Below are 20,588 nucleotides of genomic sequence, written 5' to 3'. Positions count from 1 at the left end.
CCCTCCCCGTTGTGTCACTTGGGCAGGTCACTGGCTCTCTCCCAGCCTCAGTTTCCCTCCCTTATAAAATGGATGGATAATAGTTTTTGGAGTGGGAAGATGATGACCAGGAGGCCCAAGGATGTCCATCAATTTGCAGATGTTTCTAGACCTAAAGGATGCTTCCCTCATCCACAGCCTCTCCACCTCCCCAAACTCCAAAGACCCCAGAAGTGTTCCCCCATTATGGGAATCCCACCTGAGCTGGGCCATGCGGGGTCCAGAGAACCAGCCCTGAGGGGGCTCCCAGACTGGGAGAGACAGAACCAGACAGGCATGTTCACTGCAAACTGGACTGACGGGTTCCCATCAGCATGACAGTGGCTGGTGGTGGCCGGAATGCTGGAACCACAGCTACAGTGCCCGAGTGCCCGATAGCGCTGTGGATGAGGGAGTCTGGGACTTCGTGACGGGAGGTTGGAATGGTGGCTTCCCACGAAGGTGTGAATCCTGATGGTGGCAGTTTTTTTTTTTTTTTTTTTTTTAGACAGGGTCTCACTCTGTCTCCCAGGCAGTGGCATGATCTTGGCTCACTTCAGCTTCCACCTTTCAGGGTCAAGTGATCCTCCTGCCTTAGCCTCCTAAGTAGCTGGGATTACAGGTGCACACCACCACACCCAGTTAATGTTTAAACTTCTTGTAGAAACGGGGTCTTGCTATGTTGCCCAGGCTGTCCCTGAACTCCTGGCCTCAAGTGATCCTCCCTCCTCAGCCTCCCAAAGTACTGGGATTACGGGCGTGAACCACCGTGCTGGCTGTTAGCAGCTTTAATGGTGGCCGCCCACCCCCACCGCAGGGCTGCTGGAGATGGGGCTGGAGAGTGCCCCCTCCATGCCCCTTGTGGGGCTGCTACCTTCATCCCGGGGCTCCTGAGCCTTGAGCCTTCTCCAGGCCCAAGGACCACCCCTTCCCCCTCGTGCCTGGAGAGTCCTGAGGATCACACACATGTGCATGCGGGCACACGCATGTACCTGCCAAAGACGTCCACAGGCCCCACACGGCTGTGTTCCCACAGCCGTGCCCAGTGAGTGTGTCCCCACCTCCCCCAGCCTCACACATCAGCCCTGTCCTCTGCCTGCTGCCCGGGAACAATTATAGTGTCAGGGACAACGCTGCTGCCTCCGCTGCTGCCTAGACAAGCCCAGCCTCATGTTTAATTCATCTCGGGGCTAATTATAGCTAGGCAGGGGGAGGAGCTCTGTAACCTTGGCCTCCCCTCCCCGCTGCCAGGGTGACTGGGGAAGAGTGGAGGATGGGGGCTTGTGTTCCACTCGGGCCCCCAGCTCTGGGCAGCTCCAGCATCTCCTCCCAGGGGCTGGTGCAGGTGCCATGGAGGCAGCACTAAGGGTGAAAATGCAGGCACCGGCCAGGCAGGGTGGTGGGAAGCGGGAGTGGGGAAGCCAGCTCAGGACAGCTGTGTGCCAGCCTTGGGACTCCTTTTTCTCTCTCCCTCTCTCTTGTGGTTCAGGGTCGACCCTCAGACCTGGGATGAGGCCAGCTCTTCCGCCACCTTCCCTGTGAGCCCACCGAGGCCTGATGTCCCATGGCAGATGCGATCGGTGAATCATAATAGCTGACAAGTAGCATCACGTGACACTTGGCACTGTTTTTAGCATGTGGCTCGCTGTATTTTATTTATTTATTTATTTATTTTTAGACAGGGTCTCGCTCTGTTGCCCAGGCTGGAGTGCAGTGGCACAATCATAGTTCACTGTAGCTTCGAAGTCCTGGGTTCAAGGGATCCTTCCACCTCAGCCTCCTGAGTAGCTGGGATGACCATGCTCAGTTAATTTTTAAACTTTTTGTATCTAAAAAATTAAAAATTTTGGCTGGGCGTGGTGGCTCATGCCTGTAATCCCAGCACTTTGGGAGGCTGAGATGGGCGAATCACTTGAGGTCAAGAGTTTGAGACCAGCCTGGCCAACATGGTGAAACCCCATCTCTACAAAAATACAAAAATTAGCTGGGTGTGGTGGCTTGTGCCTGTAATCCCAGCTATTTGGGAGGCTGAGGCAGGAGAATTGCTTGAAACTGGGAGGCAGAGGTTGCACTGAGCCGAGGTCATACTGCTGCACTCCAGCCTGGGCAAGAGAGTGAGACTCCATCTCAAAAAATAACAAATGAAAAAATAAAAAATATAAATAAATAACTTTTGCTTGTTATGTTGCCCAGGCTGGTCTCGAACTCCTGGCCTCAAGTGATTCTCTTGCCTCAGCCTCGCAAAGTGCTGGGATTACAGACATGAGCCATTGCTCCTGGTCAGTTTTAAAATGTAACTTAATTTTTTAAATCCGCTTCTCCCATTTCATTTCTTTTGTAGAGATAGAGTCTTGCTATGCTGTGAGACCCTGTGCCCACAAAAAATTAAAAATTAACTTGGTATGCTGATGTGTGCGTGTGGTCCCAGCTACTTGACAGGCTGAGGCAGGAGGATTGCTTGAGCCCATGAATTTGAGAACAGCCTGGGCAACATAGCAAGACCCCATCTCTATAGATGGGGAAACTGAGGCCCGGAGCGGCAAAGCAGACATGCCATAGGTCACATGGCTGCAGTCTCATGCACTCTGCTTTCCTGCCTCCACCTCCCTGTCCTGGCCCAGGTCAGGGCTTTGTTCTTCCTGTCCTCCCTCCTTGGGCCTCAGCCTGTCCCAACTGACTGAGTGACACTTCCTGAAATAGCCCCTGGTGTCAGTTGTTGGCGGGCTGCCCCGCGCCACCCGCCCATGACCCCTCTATAATAGCTTTCCTCGGTGGGCAAGAGAGAGCCCAACTCCAGGGCTCTCGGCATTGGGCAACTTGCTACCCTGGTCTCTGCCTCAGTGTCCCTACCTGCACCCTGGAGGAGGGAAGCCTCTCACCCTCTGTGTCCCCATCCAGTAAGCCTGGGTCCCTTCCTTGCCTCCATATCCGGAGAGCCAGTTAACCTCCTGGCAGCAATGGCTTCATCTGTGAATGCATAACCTGTAACATGCCTCTGGATTAAATTAATCAAGTGAATGCATAGAAAGCTTAGGGCAGGCTGGGTGCTGTGGCCCACACCTGTGATCCCAGCACTCTGGGAGGCCGAGGCAGGAGGATTGCTTGAGGTCAGGGGTTCAAGACCCAGCCTGGGCAACAAAGCAAGACTCTGCCTCTACAAAAATAAAAAAAAATAAAAATTTAGGCCGCGGGTGGTGCTGTAAAAAAATCAGGGGAGTTACAAAGTTTAAACTCAGCAGAAGAATACCCAGAAGAAGGTGATCAGGAGTTAAGGGGTTGGAGCAATGACCCTGCTAGAAAAATGTTGTCTTGTTTCATTTTCAGTGTTTCCAGGAAGGCTCATTCATTGAGGTGAAGTGTGGATGTGAAAAATGAGCACTCCACACATACAGCAGTGCTTCTTCATCCGAGGTTTGGCTTTCTGTGGTTTCAGTTACCCACAGTCAACCATGGTCTGAAAATATTGAATGAAAAATTCCAGAAATAAACAATTCATAAATTTAAATTGCATGCTGTTCTGAGTAGCATGATGCATGATGAAACCTCACATCATCCTGCTCCATCCTGCCTTGGACATGAACCTTGTCCATCCCATCCACACTGTGGGGCTATCAGCCCATTAGTCACTTAGCAGCCAACTAGGTTGTCAGGTTGACTGCTGCAGTATTGCAGTGCTTGTGTTCAAGTAACCCTTATTTTACTTCCTAAGGGCCCCAAAGGTTGTAGGCAAAGGTGATGCTGGCAATGTGGATATGCCAAAGAGAAGTCTAACGTGCTTCCCTTAAGTGAAAAGGTGAAAGCTCTCAGCTTAAGGGAAGAATAAAACTCATAAGCCAAGGTTGCTAAAATCGACTGTTAAGAATGAATCTTATATTCATGAGATTGTGAAGAAGGGGAGAAGGAAAAAGAAATTCATGCTAGTTTTGCTGTCACAACTCAGACTGAAAAGTTACAGCCATAGTCCATAAGTGCTTAATTAAGATGGGAAACGCATTAACTTTGTGCGTGGAAGACATAAACAGAAACATCTTCCAATTGACAGCAATCAGGTTCAGTACTATCTGCAGTTTCAGGCACCCACTGGGGGTCTTGCAATGCATCCCCCACAGGTAAGAGAGGACTACTGTATATGTTTTAAAATAACAGGATATACCAAGGAAGGGAGTTAACTCCAGAGTGGCAGAATGACAGCCTTCAAAAACCGGCATTAAAGCAATGAGAACACTAACAACAACTGTCAGAATTAACTTTTTCATAATTCTGGAAATTAAAAGCTTGCAGCAAGCCAAGGAGCATTTATTTAAGAAAAACAGCTGAATCTCAGTAAGAGCAGTGAGCTTTGTGGTGTCAGAACTTGTGCTAATTTCAACCCTCTCCCTGTGGTAGCCTTGAAAAACAACTTCCTCTCAACTCTGGTCAGTTCTGAAAACCAGCAGGAGAATAGCCCCAAGAGGAGGAAAAGAAGTTTGGAGCTTCCCCCAAAACCCCATCCCCAGAGAACTGTCATTATTTAGCCTGTCTGGCAGCTCCCTGAAAGGCTCCATTCTCAGGGCTTGTCTTTCTGACTCAGAGCTCACTTTGCTCTAGCCCTAAAATGTTGATTTAATAAAAAAAAAAGGCAATATTTTATCGCAGCTGTCTTAGGTGGTGTTATTTATTGCAGCTCATAAGATGCTGACCAAAAAACTCAAAAGAATAAACTGGGGAATGGGATATCCACAGGCGGCTTTGAAAAGCTCCAACATATTCCTGAGAATTTTTTTGCAACTCCTGAGAAGGCCACACACACGCACACATGCAGGGCAGTATGAATGCCTGGGAGAGATCTGTAAAGGCCCTCGTCTCTCACCTCTGGCTGACCTTGAGGCTCTTCACAAGCAAGAAGTTAAGGCATATAGTGCCTCAGAAAAAGATGGGAGATTTATTGGTTCAAGGCATTTAAGGGCCAGCCGCAGTGGCTCATGCCTGAAATCCCAGTACTTTGGGAAGCTGAGGCAGGAGGATAGCTTGAGGTCAGGAGTTCAAGATCAGCCTCAGCAAAATAGCAAGACTCTATTTCCACCAAAAATAAAAAATTAGCCAGGTGTGGTAGTGCGTGCCTGTAGTCCCAGCTACTTGGGAGACTGAAGCAGGAGAATCACTTGTACCCCAGAGTTCAAGGCTGCAGAGTTCAAGGCTATGATCACACCACTGCACTCCAGCCTTGGCAACAGAGTGAGATCCTGTCCCCTAGATTAAAACAAACAAGCAAACAAAAAAAAAGGCATTTAAGGACATTTCTGTCCAATCATTAGCTGAAGCTAACTCAGCTGACTTCGGTGGCTGCACATGCCAAAGAATACAGATTTAATTTAGGAAAATCATTAAACAAACAGCAACAATAACAAGTCCAGGACTGAGGGACCCTGAGGAGTCCTGGGAGTTGTCACATTAAATTATTTAAAATGTCCAGTATTTTTTTTTAAATTTTACACGTTTATTTTCATTAAAACTTATTTAAGTCACTTTGGACCCAGCATGTCCTTAGGTTTTACCCATTCATCCAACTGCTCTGCTGTGAGAGAGCCAAGTTCAATGGCAGTTTCCTTTAAGGTTGATCCAGTTTGGGGTGTTGTCTTAGCAATCTCTGCTGTTTTGTCATACCCTATATGAGGGTTGAGAGCTGTCACCAGCATTAGCGACTAATTCATTAGCTTCTTGATCCTTTCTTTATTGGTCTGGATTCCCACTATGTAGTTTTCTGTGAAGGAAACTGAAGCATCCCCCAGCAGCCTGAGTGTAACATAAATTTTTAATCATCATTGGCTTGAAAACATCCAACTCAAAATGGCCATTGCTACCTCCAACGGTTACAGCCACACAAAACTCCATGACTTGGGCTGCAACGATGGCCATTGCTTCACACTGATGAGGGTTTGCCTTGCCTGGCACGATACTGCTTCCTGTTGTATTTTTAGCAAGATCAGTTCTCCCAGACCTGGCCAAGGACCAGAACTCAGAAAATGAATATCATTTGCTATCTTCATCAGACTGCAGGTGGCAGTGTTCACGGCTCCACAGAGCTCCACCAGAGCATCATGAGCAGCCAGAGCTTCCAATTTATTTGGAGCAGTGACAAAAGGCAAGCTTTTTAATTTCTGGACAGAGAGGTACCCTTTACGATCTAGATAAACCATTGTGTTCTTCTATAGTTTTTCCAACTATATTTGAATAGGTGAAGTTAATATGCTTAATCATAAAATGCTCTCAGATGCTTGCAAAAACAATTACTCCATCAGATGAGAACACATCAAAAATTTGATAATTTTTTAAAAAGTCATTCCAGCTATATGCAAATAACTTTTAGTATATGCATCTGAAAAGCTACCAAACATAACAATGAAACTCTAAACTTGTAGTAGAAAGGTAAATGCACTGTGATCAGCTTTCACATCACTTCAGAGTATATTCTAAAACTTCTTAGATTCTACATTATTTATAGAGTGAACTCTAAATTCAAACATTTCTCAGGAACAAAATGATTCCCATCCAATTATTTAATTAGGGAAGAAGAGATCCCAAATTTTCTTGCTAATTTATGGCAACTTGCCAAGAAGGCAAAAATCTGCAAGACAGGTAATCTGCAAAGGCATAGTGATATAGTAACATATTCTAACAGAATCTCATTTGCCAAAATCTTTCCATGCTCTGGTGACTTCTGACATTGAAGTGCCATAAGGGACATCTACCAAGAAATAGGAGCTGGTAGAATATTGAATGGAAAGCAACCCACGTGAGATCATTTCTAGGGAAGAGTAAGATCTGGGCACACAGGGTCAAGATTATCCAACACAAGGAGTGAACTGTAATAAAAGCACCGAATATCCTACAAAAGGGATTATTATTTTTAAAACCCTCAGCTATTTTATAGACTAGTAAGACTGCTGGTCAATTTAAAAGCCAAGGAAAATGCCCCACATTCTATTGATGGCTATAATTAGGTTAATTAGAAAGTGGCTATATAATAAAAGACATCCTAGATTCCAAAAGTCTTTAAAATAGAACCAAAGAACATCCACAGCAAAAGGGGAACTGGGGGAGACGTGTGAAGTTCACTTACCTTTGATCAGCAGCTCGTAGAACTGGGGTTCTATTGCTCCAACAGCCATGAATTCCCCATCTGCTGTCCTGTAAGTCATATAGAAAGGTGCTCCACCATCCAACATGTTCTGTCCTCAAGGTGCTTCCCACAGACTCGATTTCTGAGTTTTCCACAGAAAAGAACTTAAATATGCTGTTCCTTCCACCTTTGAGAAAACAGAACACAAGACAAATCCAGATAACTCAAGTGTCAAGGCATGAATAATTCCTCCCATTCAAGTTAAAAAAAATTTGCGTAAAAATTCTTATCTTAGAGTATACGAAGATTCTACCTAATTACACAACTTCTCTGGTATTTCCAGAAAGTGAGTTAGAGCAGTTTGTGTTAAAATAACAATTGGCTGCACTATTCAGTTCCGAAAATACTATAACACTTAGAAGAAATGACCTTTGCTTTCCATTTCAAATAAGATTGGCAAAATGCTAGTGATTTAGCTAGGTGAGGGTACATGGAAGGTCACTATACTATTCTCTCTACTTTTTATAATGTTAAAAACTGCCAAGATAAAAAGTTAAAAATTAAAAGAGCTTTTAAAAATCCATCTTCTGATCTCCATACCTATAAACACACACAGATGTATAAACCATACCACATTTTAAAAGTAAATCACATAACAGTAAAATTTGGCTTATTCTAGCTTGATTCCAATCCCAAGAAAACTGTATTTGAGTATTTAATATATTTCATAATCACTAGAAAGTTATAAAATAAACTAACAATATGGATGGCAGGTATGTGCATTTTCTGAGTCCAGGCAAACTGGTTTGGGAATGCCACCTTCCCACTGAGTCCTAAAGTCATCACGCCACCTTCCCACTGAGTCCTGAAGTAATTATACAATAAAGTACAATTATCACAAGGCTCAAACTCAAAGGCTGGAGGCACTGGACTATTTGAAGAAGATGATGTTCTGACCTTTATGCCTTTTATGAGCCTAATGTCTCCAGCACCCCAGGAGGAAGGCCCTCAAAGCATCCGCGTCTCAAAAGTTACCAATAGAGGAGGCCTCATTCCAACTGCTAGCAATTTCTCAGTTACTGACTGTGGAACAACCACAAAATGTATCTTTGGATATATCCAATTTTCCCTCTTAACGTGAAATTTCACGCACATCTGAATTTATGGCTGTGACATTTATTGTCACCAAATAGCTGAGTTCATGCAAGTGGCCTACGGCAGTGCCTTTTTTTGAGGCTGGATTACAGAGATATTAGAGTTCCACATTTATACACATACACACACACACATATATACACATATGCATGTATATGTGCATTATTTTAAATATATTTTATGTTTATGTTATTTAAGCACATATTTAAATGTATCCTATACCAAATTCTGACCCATCAGAGCCTCAACTCATTAACATTTGTTGCTAGACTTTAAAATAAAGTTTTTCCTTCCAATTTTGCATAAATCTTACCTTGTATTTGAAACACTATTAAGGAAAACTTTTGTTCTGCATGGTTTTCCTCTCCTCTTAATTTGTGCTGACTCATACAAAACCAACAAGTTAGCACCTTCAATAAGCAAGTGCCTGCTTTCCGCTCAAGCTTTGCTTCTCTCAGAGCCTAACGCCGAATCAATAGGGCGATAATAGATGAACTGGAAGCAAGCTTGTCATACAGTGCAAGAGAGAGGTTTAGCAGAGAGTTCTGAATACTGTTTATCTGGCTTTCATGTTCAGGCCAAAGAATGTGAGAAGTTTTTACACACTGTAGTGAGTCAACCTTGAAACAAAGTATTTTTGTTCTGCTTCATCATAAATGAAATGCAATCTGAAATTTTAAGCAAGTTTTTAAAAGTATAGGGTCTTTTTTTGTTTGTTTTTTGAAATGGAGTGTCACTCTGTTGCCCAGGTTGGAGTGCAGTGGCACAATCTCAGCTCACCGTAACCTCCACCTCCAAGGTTCAAGCAATTCTCCTGCCTCAGATTCCCGAGTAGCGGGATTACAGGTGCCTACCACACCCAGCTAATTTTTGTGTAAAAACTATGGATATTTTTAACTTATCTCTGTAACTCAGGATTTTCCTAACATCCAGTCAAAATGAAATACAGTAATAAACTGAATACTGAAAGCGACGAGACAATCACCCATAAACTCTAACTTCCAGTGTTTGTGTTTAGCAGAACAGCTTCGTTGGTCTGACAAAATAATACATAAATATTGAATATGTAAACATAAAATGTTTTATGCTAATAAAATACCCCTTTAATCTCTTTTATATGTTGAACGCCCTGATGAGACTGTGGAAAAATAGACGTGTTAACAGAGTTACAGATCCAGTTGGGTCCACTCAGGACAAAAACAAGCTCTGGTCTAATCCTTAGCATCAGAGGAGGTACAGGACAAGAAATACAGCAGGAACCCTCCTCGTCTCATCATAAGGCCTGGCAGTGGCTACCCTGGCACATGGCTTCTCTTGCCCCATCACTCATATACCATGCATGCGAGTGAAGAGCCACCTGACACAGGGAAACCGCAGCCTCAATTTGCCACCAACCTTTGATATTGTTAAAAGAAAAACTTTAGACGAATTAATTTAAGAGTTTAACTGAGCAACGAATGACTCATGAATTGGGCAGTCTGTGGAACCAGACTAGGTTCAGAGTGACTAGTGTAGCCCTGGGGCCAAAGAGGACTTATGGACGGAAAACGATGTACAGAAAACAGAAGTGAGGTACAGAAACAGCCGGATTGGTTACGAGTGGGCCTTTGCCTTGTTTGAACATGGTTTGAAGAGCTGGCCGCCTGTGATTAGTTGAAGTATGGCTGCTGTGATTGGCTGAGACTTGCTGCTTGTTACAAAAGCAGGTTACAGTCTGTTTACACATCCAGTTAGGTCACAGCTCACTATGTAAGAGAAACCTTTAGGTGGAACTTAAAATATGTAAGGGGGCAGCTTTATGCTACAGTTAATTTAACAACGCTGTGCTCATCATGTGGACTCAGATTGAGTGTAAATACAGCAAAACGCACTCCATATTCCAGAGTTACCTTAACTACAGTTTCCAAGGAAACAGCACTGCAATAAGGCAGCCTCCAGCTCTTCACAGGCAGGCCCAGGTCTGGAATTCTGCTGCTAAACACTGTGAAAACTTTCGGCCCATTAGAAGGTGTCTGCCTTCCCCTAATCAGCTTCTGCAATTGCCTGTGTCACAAGGGGTCCTAGTGATGAAGTAATGACTATGATTTACTGATTCTTTTAGCCTTGTGTAATTAGCAAATACTTACTATCCCCTAATGGAAATATGAACCCAGAAGAAAGATTACAACATTTTCACATACACTAAAACCTTACTATCTTTTTTATTTATTTATTTTGAGAAAGGGTCTCACTCTGTCACCCAGGCTGGAGTGCAGTAGTGTGATCTCGGCTCACTGCAACCTCTGCCTCCTGGGTTCAAGCAATTCTCATGTCTCAGCCTCCCAGGTAGCTGGGACTACAGACGTGTACCACCAAGCCCAGCTACTTTTTTGTATTTTAGTAGAGATGGGGTTTCACCATGTTGGCCAGGCTGGTCTTGAACTCCTGACCTCAGGTGATCCACCCACCTCAGCCTCCCAAAGTGCTGGGATTACAGGTGTGAGCCACCATGCCCAGCCAACCTTACTATCTTCTAATCATTATATAATTCTGATTAGCTACATTCTGCTGAAAGCAGCAATCACCTTTTATTTATATTTGATGATAATCAATTGCATCTCTTCGGTAAATTATTCAAATTATTACTAGAGAAGTATCTAGGCTCCAATTCTCCTTAACACTCCCAAGACTCCATGTTTGCTCTTAGTTCATTCCTTTTGGACCCCAGGGACCATGCCCTTGGGGCAGCAGGGGAAGTTGTTGAAAGCAGTGGCTTTAGGATCCAACTGCCTGGGGCAGTGCTTAGGACCCTTTCCCATCATCTGCTTTAGAGGAAGGCAGTTAACCTCTCCAAGCCTTCAAGTCTTCAATGCCAATGATAGTAGCATGTCTCCCTCAGGGAATTGTGTGGATCACAGAAGCCCTGTGGAAGGTACCGGTCTTGAGTTTGGCGGGTACTGGTATAAATCCGGTGCTGCTATCTCATGCAGCGACTATGCCATGAGTACGCCAAGAGCTGACCCACAAAAGATAAACCACACTCCCCTGCCGCTGGTACACACTTCAGAGAGGGCACACTGGAAAGTGTGAGATGTGCCCTGATGACAGTGTCCCACAGGCACACACTCAGTACAGGGCTGGTCATGATTCACCATGAACAGGAGAAGGAAGCGCAGGCTGAAGCTTTGGAGATGAGGGGGTTTCTGATAGAAAATGGGTTTTGTGAAGATCAGCCAGGACCCAACCCAGCTGACACTCTCAGTCTCTAAACTCTTGAGGTACCCACCAACATTTGAGCCTCTGACCACTCCTTTCTTTGGTTTCCATGACAACACTCCATTCTGCTTCTCTCCTTAGCTGTCCTCAGCCCTTGCTTCTCTTTTCTGCCCACGCATTCCTTAAATGCCGGTGTTCTATCCCCTTTCCTAGTGGATCACATAGTCTCATATGGCTCCCAAATAACTCCGAAATCTGTTTCCAGTCCCTAACCTCAAGTATCCCACCTGGATATCTGAAAGGCACTTTAAAACTGAAAAGACCAAAACTGAGTTCCTTTTCTTCTAGTAAAAATAACCACAATGACAAACTTTTACAGAGGGCCCACTGTACGCCAGGCACTGTTCCCACCCTGAACAATGGATGAACTCATTGAATTCTCATAGCATCTAACAATGCTATGAGGTGGATGTCATTATTATCTCCATTTTACAAAGGAAACTACAGCACAGAGAGGTTAAGTAACTTGCCCAAGATCACAGAGCTAGTAAATGGCAGAGCTGGGACGGAGGTAGTCAGCTGCCACTCTATGCTCTGACCACTGTGTTCAGCAGTCTTCCCTCAGGACACTAGCAGGTCATCTAAGCCAGAAACCTGGGAGCCGGCCTCAACTTCTCCCTCTTTGCTCCCTGTCAGTCCATTATCAATTCCCAGCAATTTTATATCTCAAATGTCCCTTCAATGCAAACCAACTCTACCATTAACTGCTTTAGTACTTGCCCTGATCTCTTCAGCAATAACCCAGTCATTGGTCTCTCTACCTCCAGTCTTGTCTCCTCAAATCCATTCTCCATCCCACCTCCAAATGTCTGTGAAAATGCAAACACGCAGTGGTGGTGCTGGAGTGGGCTCTCTTACCCACTAGCTGTGAGATCTTGAGCAAATGGCTATGCTTCCATTCCCTCCTCTTTAAAACAACAAGGTATTCCAAATGCAGTTTTGAGAATAAGAAGAAATCACACAGAGAATGTGCTCAGCAGAACATGAGGCAAGCACTCAGTGGATGACAGTGAACAAACAGAAGTGTTATGATATCAGAGCATCCCCTCTAAAACGCAGCAGGAAGGTTTAGACAGGTAGGTCCATTTGACCTTAGCATTCCTAAGAATTTTCTCTACCTGCTGAGGGAGACTTCTTGAACTTTTTTTGAATGACGACTGCTTGAAAATGATATACTAAGCACAAGAGATACTTGGGGAAAATTGTTGAAATATTTAGGTTGGCAAATATTTGGCAAAACCTGCAATTACTATTGCACCAACCTAAAACAACGTAGGAATCACATGAGTCACAGAAAGTTCAGAGAACTGACTCCAAGCACAGATGATCAAAATATGACATTCTAACAGATACATAAAAGACATAAGTCTATTTTAAAATATCTCTTGTCTTCTTCTTCAAAAAAAGGATTTTAAGCAGCCATATCTTAAACTTAGGGACAAGTGGCAGGCATCTACCCCAATTAATACTTACCATATTTGCATCAATGACCTGACCCTTGCCAGTGCGTGTGCGGTCAAAAAGAGCCATTACAATGCCCAATGCACACATAAGGCCACCATCAGCAAAGTCAGCCAGGAGATTCAGCGGGGCATACGGATTCTCACCACTTCTGCCAATTTTTGAGAGAACACCTACATCATTAAAAACAAATTTAATGTCTCTTTTAAATTTAATCTCTTCTTAAAATAAATATGTGAGCATCTTAGAGGAATAATCAATCTCTCCAGTAGATAATCTAAGTGAAAGCTAGTATACATCACTTTTCCAAATCTGAGCTTAGTCAGTAAACTCATAAACAGGCTTTCCCTCAAGACAGGATCCTTGTTTTGTTGTTTTCCTCTCTAAAACCTATTCTAACCAACATTTTCAAATATTGCTAAGTTTTTACTCACTTACTTTTGGAAAAGAAAATGATTATTTATTTTGTGGTTTTAAAACAGTAAATGCACTTTCATTCTTAGCAGAAAGAAATGTAAGAAAATACTTGCAGACAAGAAAAAAAAGGAATTTAATTTTTAAGTAGATGTGAAAAGCCAATTCTATACCCACTTCTTTCCTCAACTTTTAAACGTATACTCACAGAAAATCTGAAATGTCCTATAGTCAACAACACATAGTTCTTAGAATTCTGGAATCAGGCCTATCTCACATGTTGTTACAGGCAAAAACTCTAATAAAGTGATATTAGGACCTGAAAACCATGGGCTTTTTTTAGTGCTCATAGAAGTCTGAAACAATGACTCAGGCAATGATTCTCAATATGGTGGGTGGAGATTTGGGGGTCCGGGGGAGAAGTAGCTGTCAGAATCGAACTATGTCAACATTTTCAAACCACAGAGCAACCATCTGTAGTACCCAGTAAGCCTCTTAATTCCTAGCAGGGGTTTGTCTGAGAATTGACTCAACAAATGTAGTAAATAAATGATAGTAGTGGGCATGTATTATCCTTCGAACCTGTTAAGGGGTGGGGTGAGGGAAGGTTGAGAATGATTGTTTCAAGACTCAAACCGATCCATTTTAAACACCCATGCTCTCTTGATTGATTCTGATATTTAAATCTTCACCTTTACAAATTATTATTAATCAACATACCTGTAGATCTTGATGGAATAAATTAGAAGTGTAGACTAAATTTTTTTTCAACATACCTGACAAAGCCAAATAGTTGATATCGTGGCCAGCTAACCGGGAGAAGCTTCCTGACTGGCCAAATCCACTCAGCCTGGCATAAATAAGCCTCGGATTTTCCCGCTGCAGAATCTCTGGGCCAAGCTGGAGTTTCTCCATGACACCTTAAGAGAAAAGTAAGGATCTTCTTAAGAGAGTATGAATTGAGGATGGAGATAATCCCTTCTCTGAGACAAACATAAAATAGCACCATTGCAAGTAATATTAATAACATTTGCTGTAGGCTAATGGCATGTTTACAGCAGCTAAGGACTCAAAGAGTGAAGCCACCATTTCTGGAATGTGTGGCTTCTTCCCAGGATGTAATTTCTCCCAGTACATCTCTGTTTCCCTCTAGGTTTATCCAAGCCTATTTGTTCAATCCCCAGAGCAGGGTCTCATCCCTTTAGTAAATCCCTTTTCTCTCTTTGTATACCGCATCAGTGTTTACCACATCCCACCTTAGCTGCACTTGCTTGTACATGCATACACTTATCTTCCCTATCAGCTCACGAGCTCCTCCTGCAGAATTTACACCTGATGTTTCCACAGGCGCTAAAGTGCCTAGCATCAGTACCTTCACGAAAAAGTTTAGCACCCATCTGTAGAAAGAGTGGTTAGTGACAATAGTACCTGAGAGTTTTTAAGCTATCAACAAGTATAGTATTTACAGCACAAACCCCAGGTAACCAGCACCTGAAATTTCCTGGGGTTAAAAGTAATCAAAATTACATAATAAACTCACTATCTTTACCTTCTTAAGGCTAAAATAAATCACAGAAAACCTCTAGTCATCTACCTAAACACCAGTCACAACTCCTCACCCGAAGGCTATATCCATATTCCCAGCCGACCTTCCTCCTAATTACAAGACCTTGGACAAGCCTCCCTCATCTTAAATGGAGCATTCTTAAATTATTACATAATCTTAATTATTAAATCATTATTGTTACAAGCCTCAAATACAGCTGTGAGGGTTAAATGACTTATCGCATTTAAATAAGCCGGCTGTGCCGTAGGCATTCATTCATTCACCATTTACCGATTTCCCACTATAGACCAGGCAATGCTTTGGATTTCTACTTAAACAAAGTTATTCTGGCAGCTGTCTGAGAATCCACTGGAGTGATACCAGCCCCAAACACCAGTTTCTAAAAGGCTGTCACACCAGTGTCAAGGCAGTTGCAGCAGGTATGGAGAGAAACAGTCCGAGTGGGCTAAGGAGCAAAATGACTGTATTGATGATCATTGAAATTGGATGTGAAAGGAAGACTGGAGTCCATGATGAAGTACAAGTTTGAGATTCAGGCATTCACTGAAATAAATAATACAGAAGGTGGAGATGCTGTTTTAGAAGGAAGAAGGAAAGGCTCATTTTGGGATCTGTGGAAGCTGCCTGGCGGGCAGCCTTGACGGCGATGCCCAGGACCTGCGTATGCCAGCGTCTGCGGCTCTGAAGGGGGAAGTCTAGAAAAAGGTGAAAATGATGGGAATGGGTAACGGGGCTTCAGGGAGCAGATGCTGAGACTTAGAACGCCAGCATTTCAGGCAGGGAGGCGCGTTAGCCCGGGCCCGTGGATGGCTTGAGGGTGCAGCCCCCCAAAACGGTAGCCGAATGAGCGCCTAGATGCAGTTTTCCAGGAAGGGAATCCTATGGCTTTCGTTAGATTCTCACGGGGCTCAAGACCCTCAATTAATTCAGAAAGGCAAATACGGAACGTTTCTTAGAAAAAAAGGAGGAATTCGGGAAGGAGTCAGAGAGGCAAAAGGAGAAAGCGGGCAACAGCAGTACCTCAGAACCCAAGTTGTGGACAATCCAGTTTGGGATGAATGATCACTAACAATACCCTAGGAGGCAAAAGTCTGGAAGGCTGGGGCCGACAAGGGTTCTTGCGGCAACGGGGCAGAGGTGTGGCGGGTGCAGCCTCCATCGAACGGCCAGGCCCCTCCCCTCCGCGGGAACTTCCCGAGAGCAGCCCGCGGGGCCCGGGCTCACCGCGGCGGAAGGGCTCCGGCAGCACATCCGGCCGCTCGCACAGACGCCGCAGCACGGCGGCTCCCCGCGGCTGCTTCGGGTCCAGCACCAGCGACCGCCCGCCCCGGCCCAAGCGGCTCACGTCATAGCGGGAGCCGGGCCGGTCCACGCGGACCACCCGCGCCCCGAAGTCCGCCAGGACCATAGCACAGAACGGGCCCGGGGCCAGGCCGGACGGCTCCACGACCGAGATGCCCTGCGGTGCCATGGCGCTTCCCAGTGCCTCCCTGAAGGAAACTGAGCAGCCCTGAGCCCCAGCCCAGCAGCCCGCGAGAAGCCCTCCCGCTCCCCGGCGCCGCGCCCCGAAGGCACCACCCCCGGCCCTCCTTTGTGGGCCTGCGCGAGCCCGCGGAGTCTGCGCACTGGGCGCTTCCCCACCCCCGGCCTCCCGGGACCGCCAGTGCGAAATGCAGTAGGTTGCTTTCCTTTTCGAGCAACCTACATTCCTGAGTCTTAAATTTCAGGGACTGACCTTTGGAGCTCCTGCCTGTTACCGTCCTCTCTGGACGCTTTTATTGTGACCATGGCGATCCCCAGCCCGGCTGTACCATTCGAGCCCCTACTCCTGCCTGGCTCTAGGGAAGTAAAATAACGTAAACACGTAAGAACAATGCGAAAGCGATTTCTTCCCTAGGCTGCAGATTTCTTCACCGCCCCTGCTTAGCTAGCTAGCTAGCTGGGAATTTAATCCAGAAACGGCTTGTGATCCCTCCTAGATGCGCTCGTTTTGAGTTACAAACTCTGTGGATTACATGTCTTTTTAAAAAAGTTTAGACTACACTAGGAAAATTATTTTAGTATCAGAAGAACATCAGGGGTGTAGTACTCATCAGAGCTAAATGAGAGCCCTTTAAAAATGTTAGTTTGTCTTCTGACATTTCTACAGAGAGCTGCAATTTCAGGTTTTCAGCCTAATAGGTGATATTTAAGAAAAAAAAAAAGCAATCGCAAATAGCCTCACTGCTTTTACAAATCATTTTTTCTCTTCTAGGTATAGCCTGTCAGGTGGCCTAATGTAATTTTTGACATCTCTAGGAATTTTAATAGAACCAGAAATGGGTGCCAGAGATATGCCTGCGCTAATCTTAAGTGGGGATTTATGTATTTCTCAAGCAAGTGATTAAAGCAAAACTAGGCACGATTGAAATCAAGATCTTTTAGGCAAGAAAGTCATGATGAGTTTTAGAATTATTTTAGGACTCTGTGGCTTTCTCTTCATAGAAATAGAAAAAAAAATTGTATAAAACCACAAAAGGTCCTGAATAGCCAAAGCAACACTGAACAAAAAGAACAAAGCAGGAAGCAACACACTACCAGAATTCAAATTATACTACCAAGGTGTAGTAACCAAAACAGCATTCTATTGGCATAAAACAGACACAAAGACCAATGCAACAGAATAAAGAACCCCAAAATAAATCCATATATTTACAGCCAGCTGATTATCAATACAAACACCAAGAACATACATTAAGGACATTCTATTCAATAAGTAGTGCTGGAAAAACTGGAGATCCATATGCAGAAGAATGAAACTAGACCCCTATCCCTCACCATACACAAAAATCAACTCAGAATGGATTAAAAAACTTAGACATACAACCCAAAACTATAAAACTACTATAAGAAAACAGATAAAACACTTCAGGACATTGACCTAGGCACAGATTTTATGACTAAGACTTCAAAAGCATAGGCAACAAAAACAAAAAATAGGCAAATGGTACTATATTAAACTAAAAATCTTCTGCACAACAGAGGAAACAACAGAATAAAGAAACAACTTATTGAATAGAAGAAAATATTTTGCTAATTATTCATCCAACAAGTGACTAATATGCAGACTATACAAGAAACTCAAACAACTCAACAGCAAAAAATGAAATAATCTCATTAAAAAGTGGGCACAGGATCTGAACAGACATTTCTCAAAAGGCATACAAATGGCCAACAGGTATATGAAAAAATGCTCAACATCACTAATCATCAGGGAAATGCAAATCAAAACCACAATGAGATATCATCTTACTTCAGTTAGACTGGCTATTATCAAAAAGACAAAAAATAACAAATGCTGGCAAAGACGCAGAGAAGAGGAACTTATGTATACTGTTGGTGGGAATGTAAATTAGTTTAGCCATTATGGAAAACAGTATGGAGGTTTGTGAGAAAACTAAAAATAGAACTTCTATATGATCCAGCAGTCCCACTACTGGATATATGTCCAAAAGTATCGGGGGAACCCGCCCCCAGTATTTCAACATAGGTTCTTTCTATTTTCCCTAAGTGTCGGCCAGTCTGAGAAATAAAGGGAAAGAGTACAAAGAGAAGAATTTTACAGCTGGGCCACCAGGGGTGACATCACATATCGGTAGGTCCGTGATGCCCACCTGAGCCGCAAAACCAGCAAGTTTTTATTAAGGATTTCAAAAGGGGAGGAGGTTTAAGAACAGGGAGTAGGTCACAAAGATCACATGCTTCAAAGGGCAAACAAGAAGAACAAAGATCACATGCTTCTGAGGCCAATAAAGATCACAAGGCAAAGGGCAAAGCAAAGATCACAAGGCAAAAGGCAAAATCAAAAACTCCTGATAAGGGTCTATGTTCAGCTGTGCACATATTGTCTTGATAAACATCTTAAGAGAAATCAGTATGTCAAAGGAACACCTGTACCCACATGTTTATTGCAGCACTATTCACAATAGCCAAAATATGGAATCAACTTGAGTGTCCATTACTGGATGAATGGACAAAGAGAATGTGTACATATACACAATAAAATACTGTTTGGTCATAAAAAAAGGATGAAATCCTGTCATCTGCAGCAACATGGATGGAACTCGAGGTCATTATGTCAAGTGAAATAAACTAGACACAGAAAGAAAAGTATCACACGTTCTCACTCAGATGTGGGAGCTAAAAATTGAATCTCATAAAGAGTAGAATGATGGGGGGCAGAGATGAAGAGAGATTGGATAATGGGTATGAACATGTAGTTAGATAGAAGGAATAAATAATAGCTAAATAATAGTATTTGATGACACAGTTGGGTGACTATAGTTAACAACAGTATATGGTATATTTCAAAATAGTGGCCAGATGCAGTGGCTCACACCTCTGATCCCAGCATTTTGGGGGGTTGATGCAGCAGGATCACTTGAGGCCAGAAGTTCGAAACCAGCCTGGGCAACATAGTGAGACCCCATCTCTACAAAAAACTTGAAAAATTGGTGAAACCCCGTCTTTACTGAAAATACGAAAATTAGCTGGGCATGGTGGTGCGCATCTGTAATCCCAGCTACCAGGGAGGCTGAGACAGGAGAATCACTTGAACCAGGGAGGCGGAGGTTGCAGTGAGCTGAGATCACGCCACTGCACTCCAGCCTGGGCGACAGAGCAAGACTCTGTCTTGGAAAAAAAAAAATCTTGAAAAGTTATCTGGAAGTGGTGTACACCTACAAACCTACTAACTCATGAGGCTGAGGTCTGAGGATCACTTGGGCCCATGAGTTTGAGGCTTCAGTGAGCTATAATCACACCACTGCATTCCAGCTTGGGAGACAGAGTGAGATCCTATTCCAAAAAGAAAACAAAACAAAACAAAAAAACAAAAACAAACAAAAAGCTAGAAGAGAAGATTTGAAATGTTTCCAACACAAAACAATGATAAATGTTCTGGGTGATGAATATCCTAAAAACCCTGATTTGATCATTACACATTGTATGCATGTATCAAAATATCACATGTACTCCATAAATATGTATGAATATTATGTATTAATAATAAATCAATAAAAATTTATATGTTGAATCCCTAGCCGTCAATACCTCAGAATGTGACTGTATTTAGAGATAGGGCCAAAATGAAGTCATATGGGTGGGCCCTCATCCAATATGACTAATATTCAATCCTAGTATCTGTAGAAGAGGAGATTAGGACCAAAAAATCACAGACCTAAGGGAACCATGTGAGGACACAGTGAGATCAAGTGAGGACACTTGCTGTCTTCAAGCCAAGGAGAGAGGCTTCAGAAGAAATCAAACCTGCCAACATCTTGATCTTTTATCCTCCAGAACTGTGATAAATTAAACTTCTATTGTTTAAGCCAACCAGTCTGTGGTATTTCATTGCGGCAGCCTTAGTAAACGAATACACCCTCTGCCCCAAATTACAGATGAAGTCTCTAACGAGGTTCTCAGGTCACCTAATAGACTTCATTTTATATCTCAGAGAATTGCTTTAGCTATGGAACCATGCTTCTTAGATTCCCGGTTTATTTACCATAAATAATCCTTTGGCCAGGGATATCTTGTTAAGTGCACTCAGTCTTTCAATTCTCTTCCTCCTAAACAATA

General features: G+C 43.6%; 1 protein-coding gene across 3 annotated transcripts; it reads right to left on the bottom strand.

Annotated features, from left to right (window-relative positions):
- Window positions 1-4,193: 4,193 nt before the first annotated feature.
- Window positions 4,194-16,489, bottom strand: LOC129530595 (alpha-methylacyl-CoA racemase-like). 3 transcript variants are annotated; one of them, XM_055377343.2, is made up of 4 exons: window positions 16,194-16,489; window positions 14,179-14,322; window positions 7,118-7,304; window positions 4,194-5,247 (listed from the first exon to the last, which is right to left on the bottom strand). In XM_055377343.2, exons 1-4 carry the CDS (start codon window positions 16,438-16,440, stop codon window positions 5,130-5,132), a joined length of 696 nt encoding a protein of 231 aa, XP_055233318.1. In that variant the 5' UTR covers window positions 16,441-16,489; the 3' UTR covers window positions 4,194-5,129. The 3 variants fall into 3 exon arrangements, with proteins under 3 accessions (XP_055233318.1, XP_055233320.1, XP_055233319.1); XM_055377344.2 differs by lacking the exon at window positions 4,194-5,247 and adding an exon at window positions 5,473-5,790 and having other exon boundaries at window positions 16,194-16,488; XM_055377345.2 differs by lacking the exon at window positions 4,194-5,247 and having other exon boundaries at window positions 5,471-7,304; window positions 16,194-16,486.
- Window positions 16,490-20,588: the final 4,099 nt, after the last annotated feature.

This window comes from Gorilla gorilla, chromosome 17 (assembly GCF_029281585.2).
Source record: "Gorilla gorilla gorilla isolate KB3781 chromosome 17, NHGRI_mGorGor1-v2.1_pri, whole genome shotgun sequence".
NCBI classification, from domain to species: Eukaryota; Metazoa; Chordata; class Mammalia; order Primates; family Hominidae; genus Gorilla; species Gorilla gorilla.
Note: the sequence above shows the minus strand (reverse complement) of the source record. Positions and strands in the feature narration are given on the sequence as shown.

Coding starts and splice junctions, on each gene's coding strand:
- LOC129530595 (XM_055377343.2), bottom strand. CDS start 16,440: ATGGCACCGCAGGGCATCTCGGTCGTGGAGCCGTCCGGCCTGGCCCCG. Junction 7,305..14,178: donor CAACTATTTGGCTTTGTCAG/GTATGTTGAAAA, acceptor GTTTTCTCAAAG/GTGGAAGGAACAGCATATTT. Junction 5,248..7,117: donor CTACGAGCTGCTGATCAAAG/GTAAGTGAACTT, acceptor GTTTTAATCTAG/GGGACAGGATCTCACTCTGT.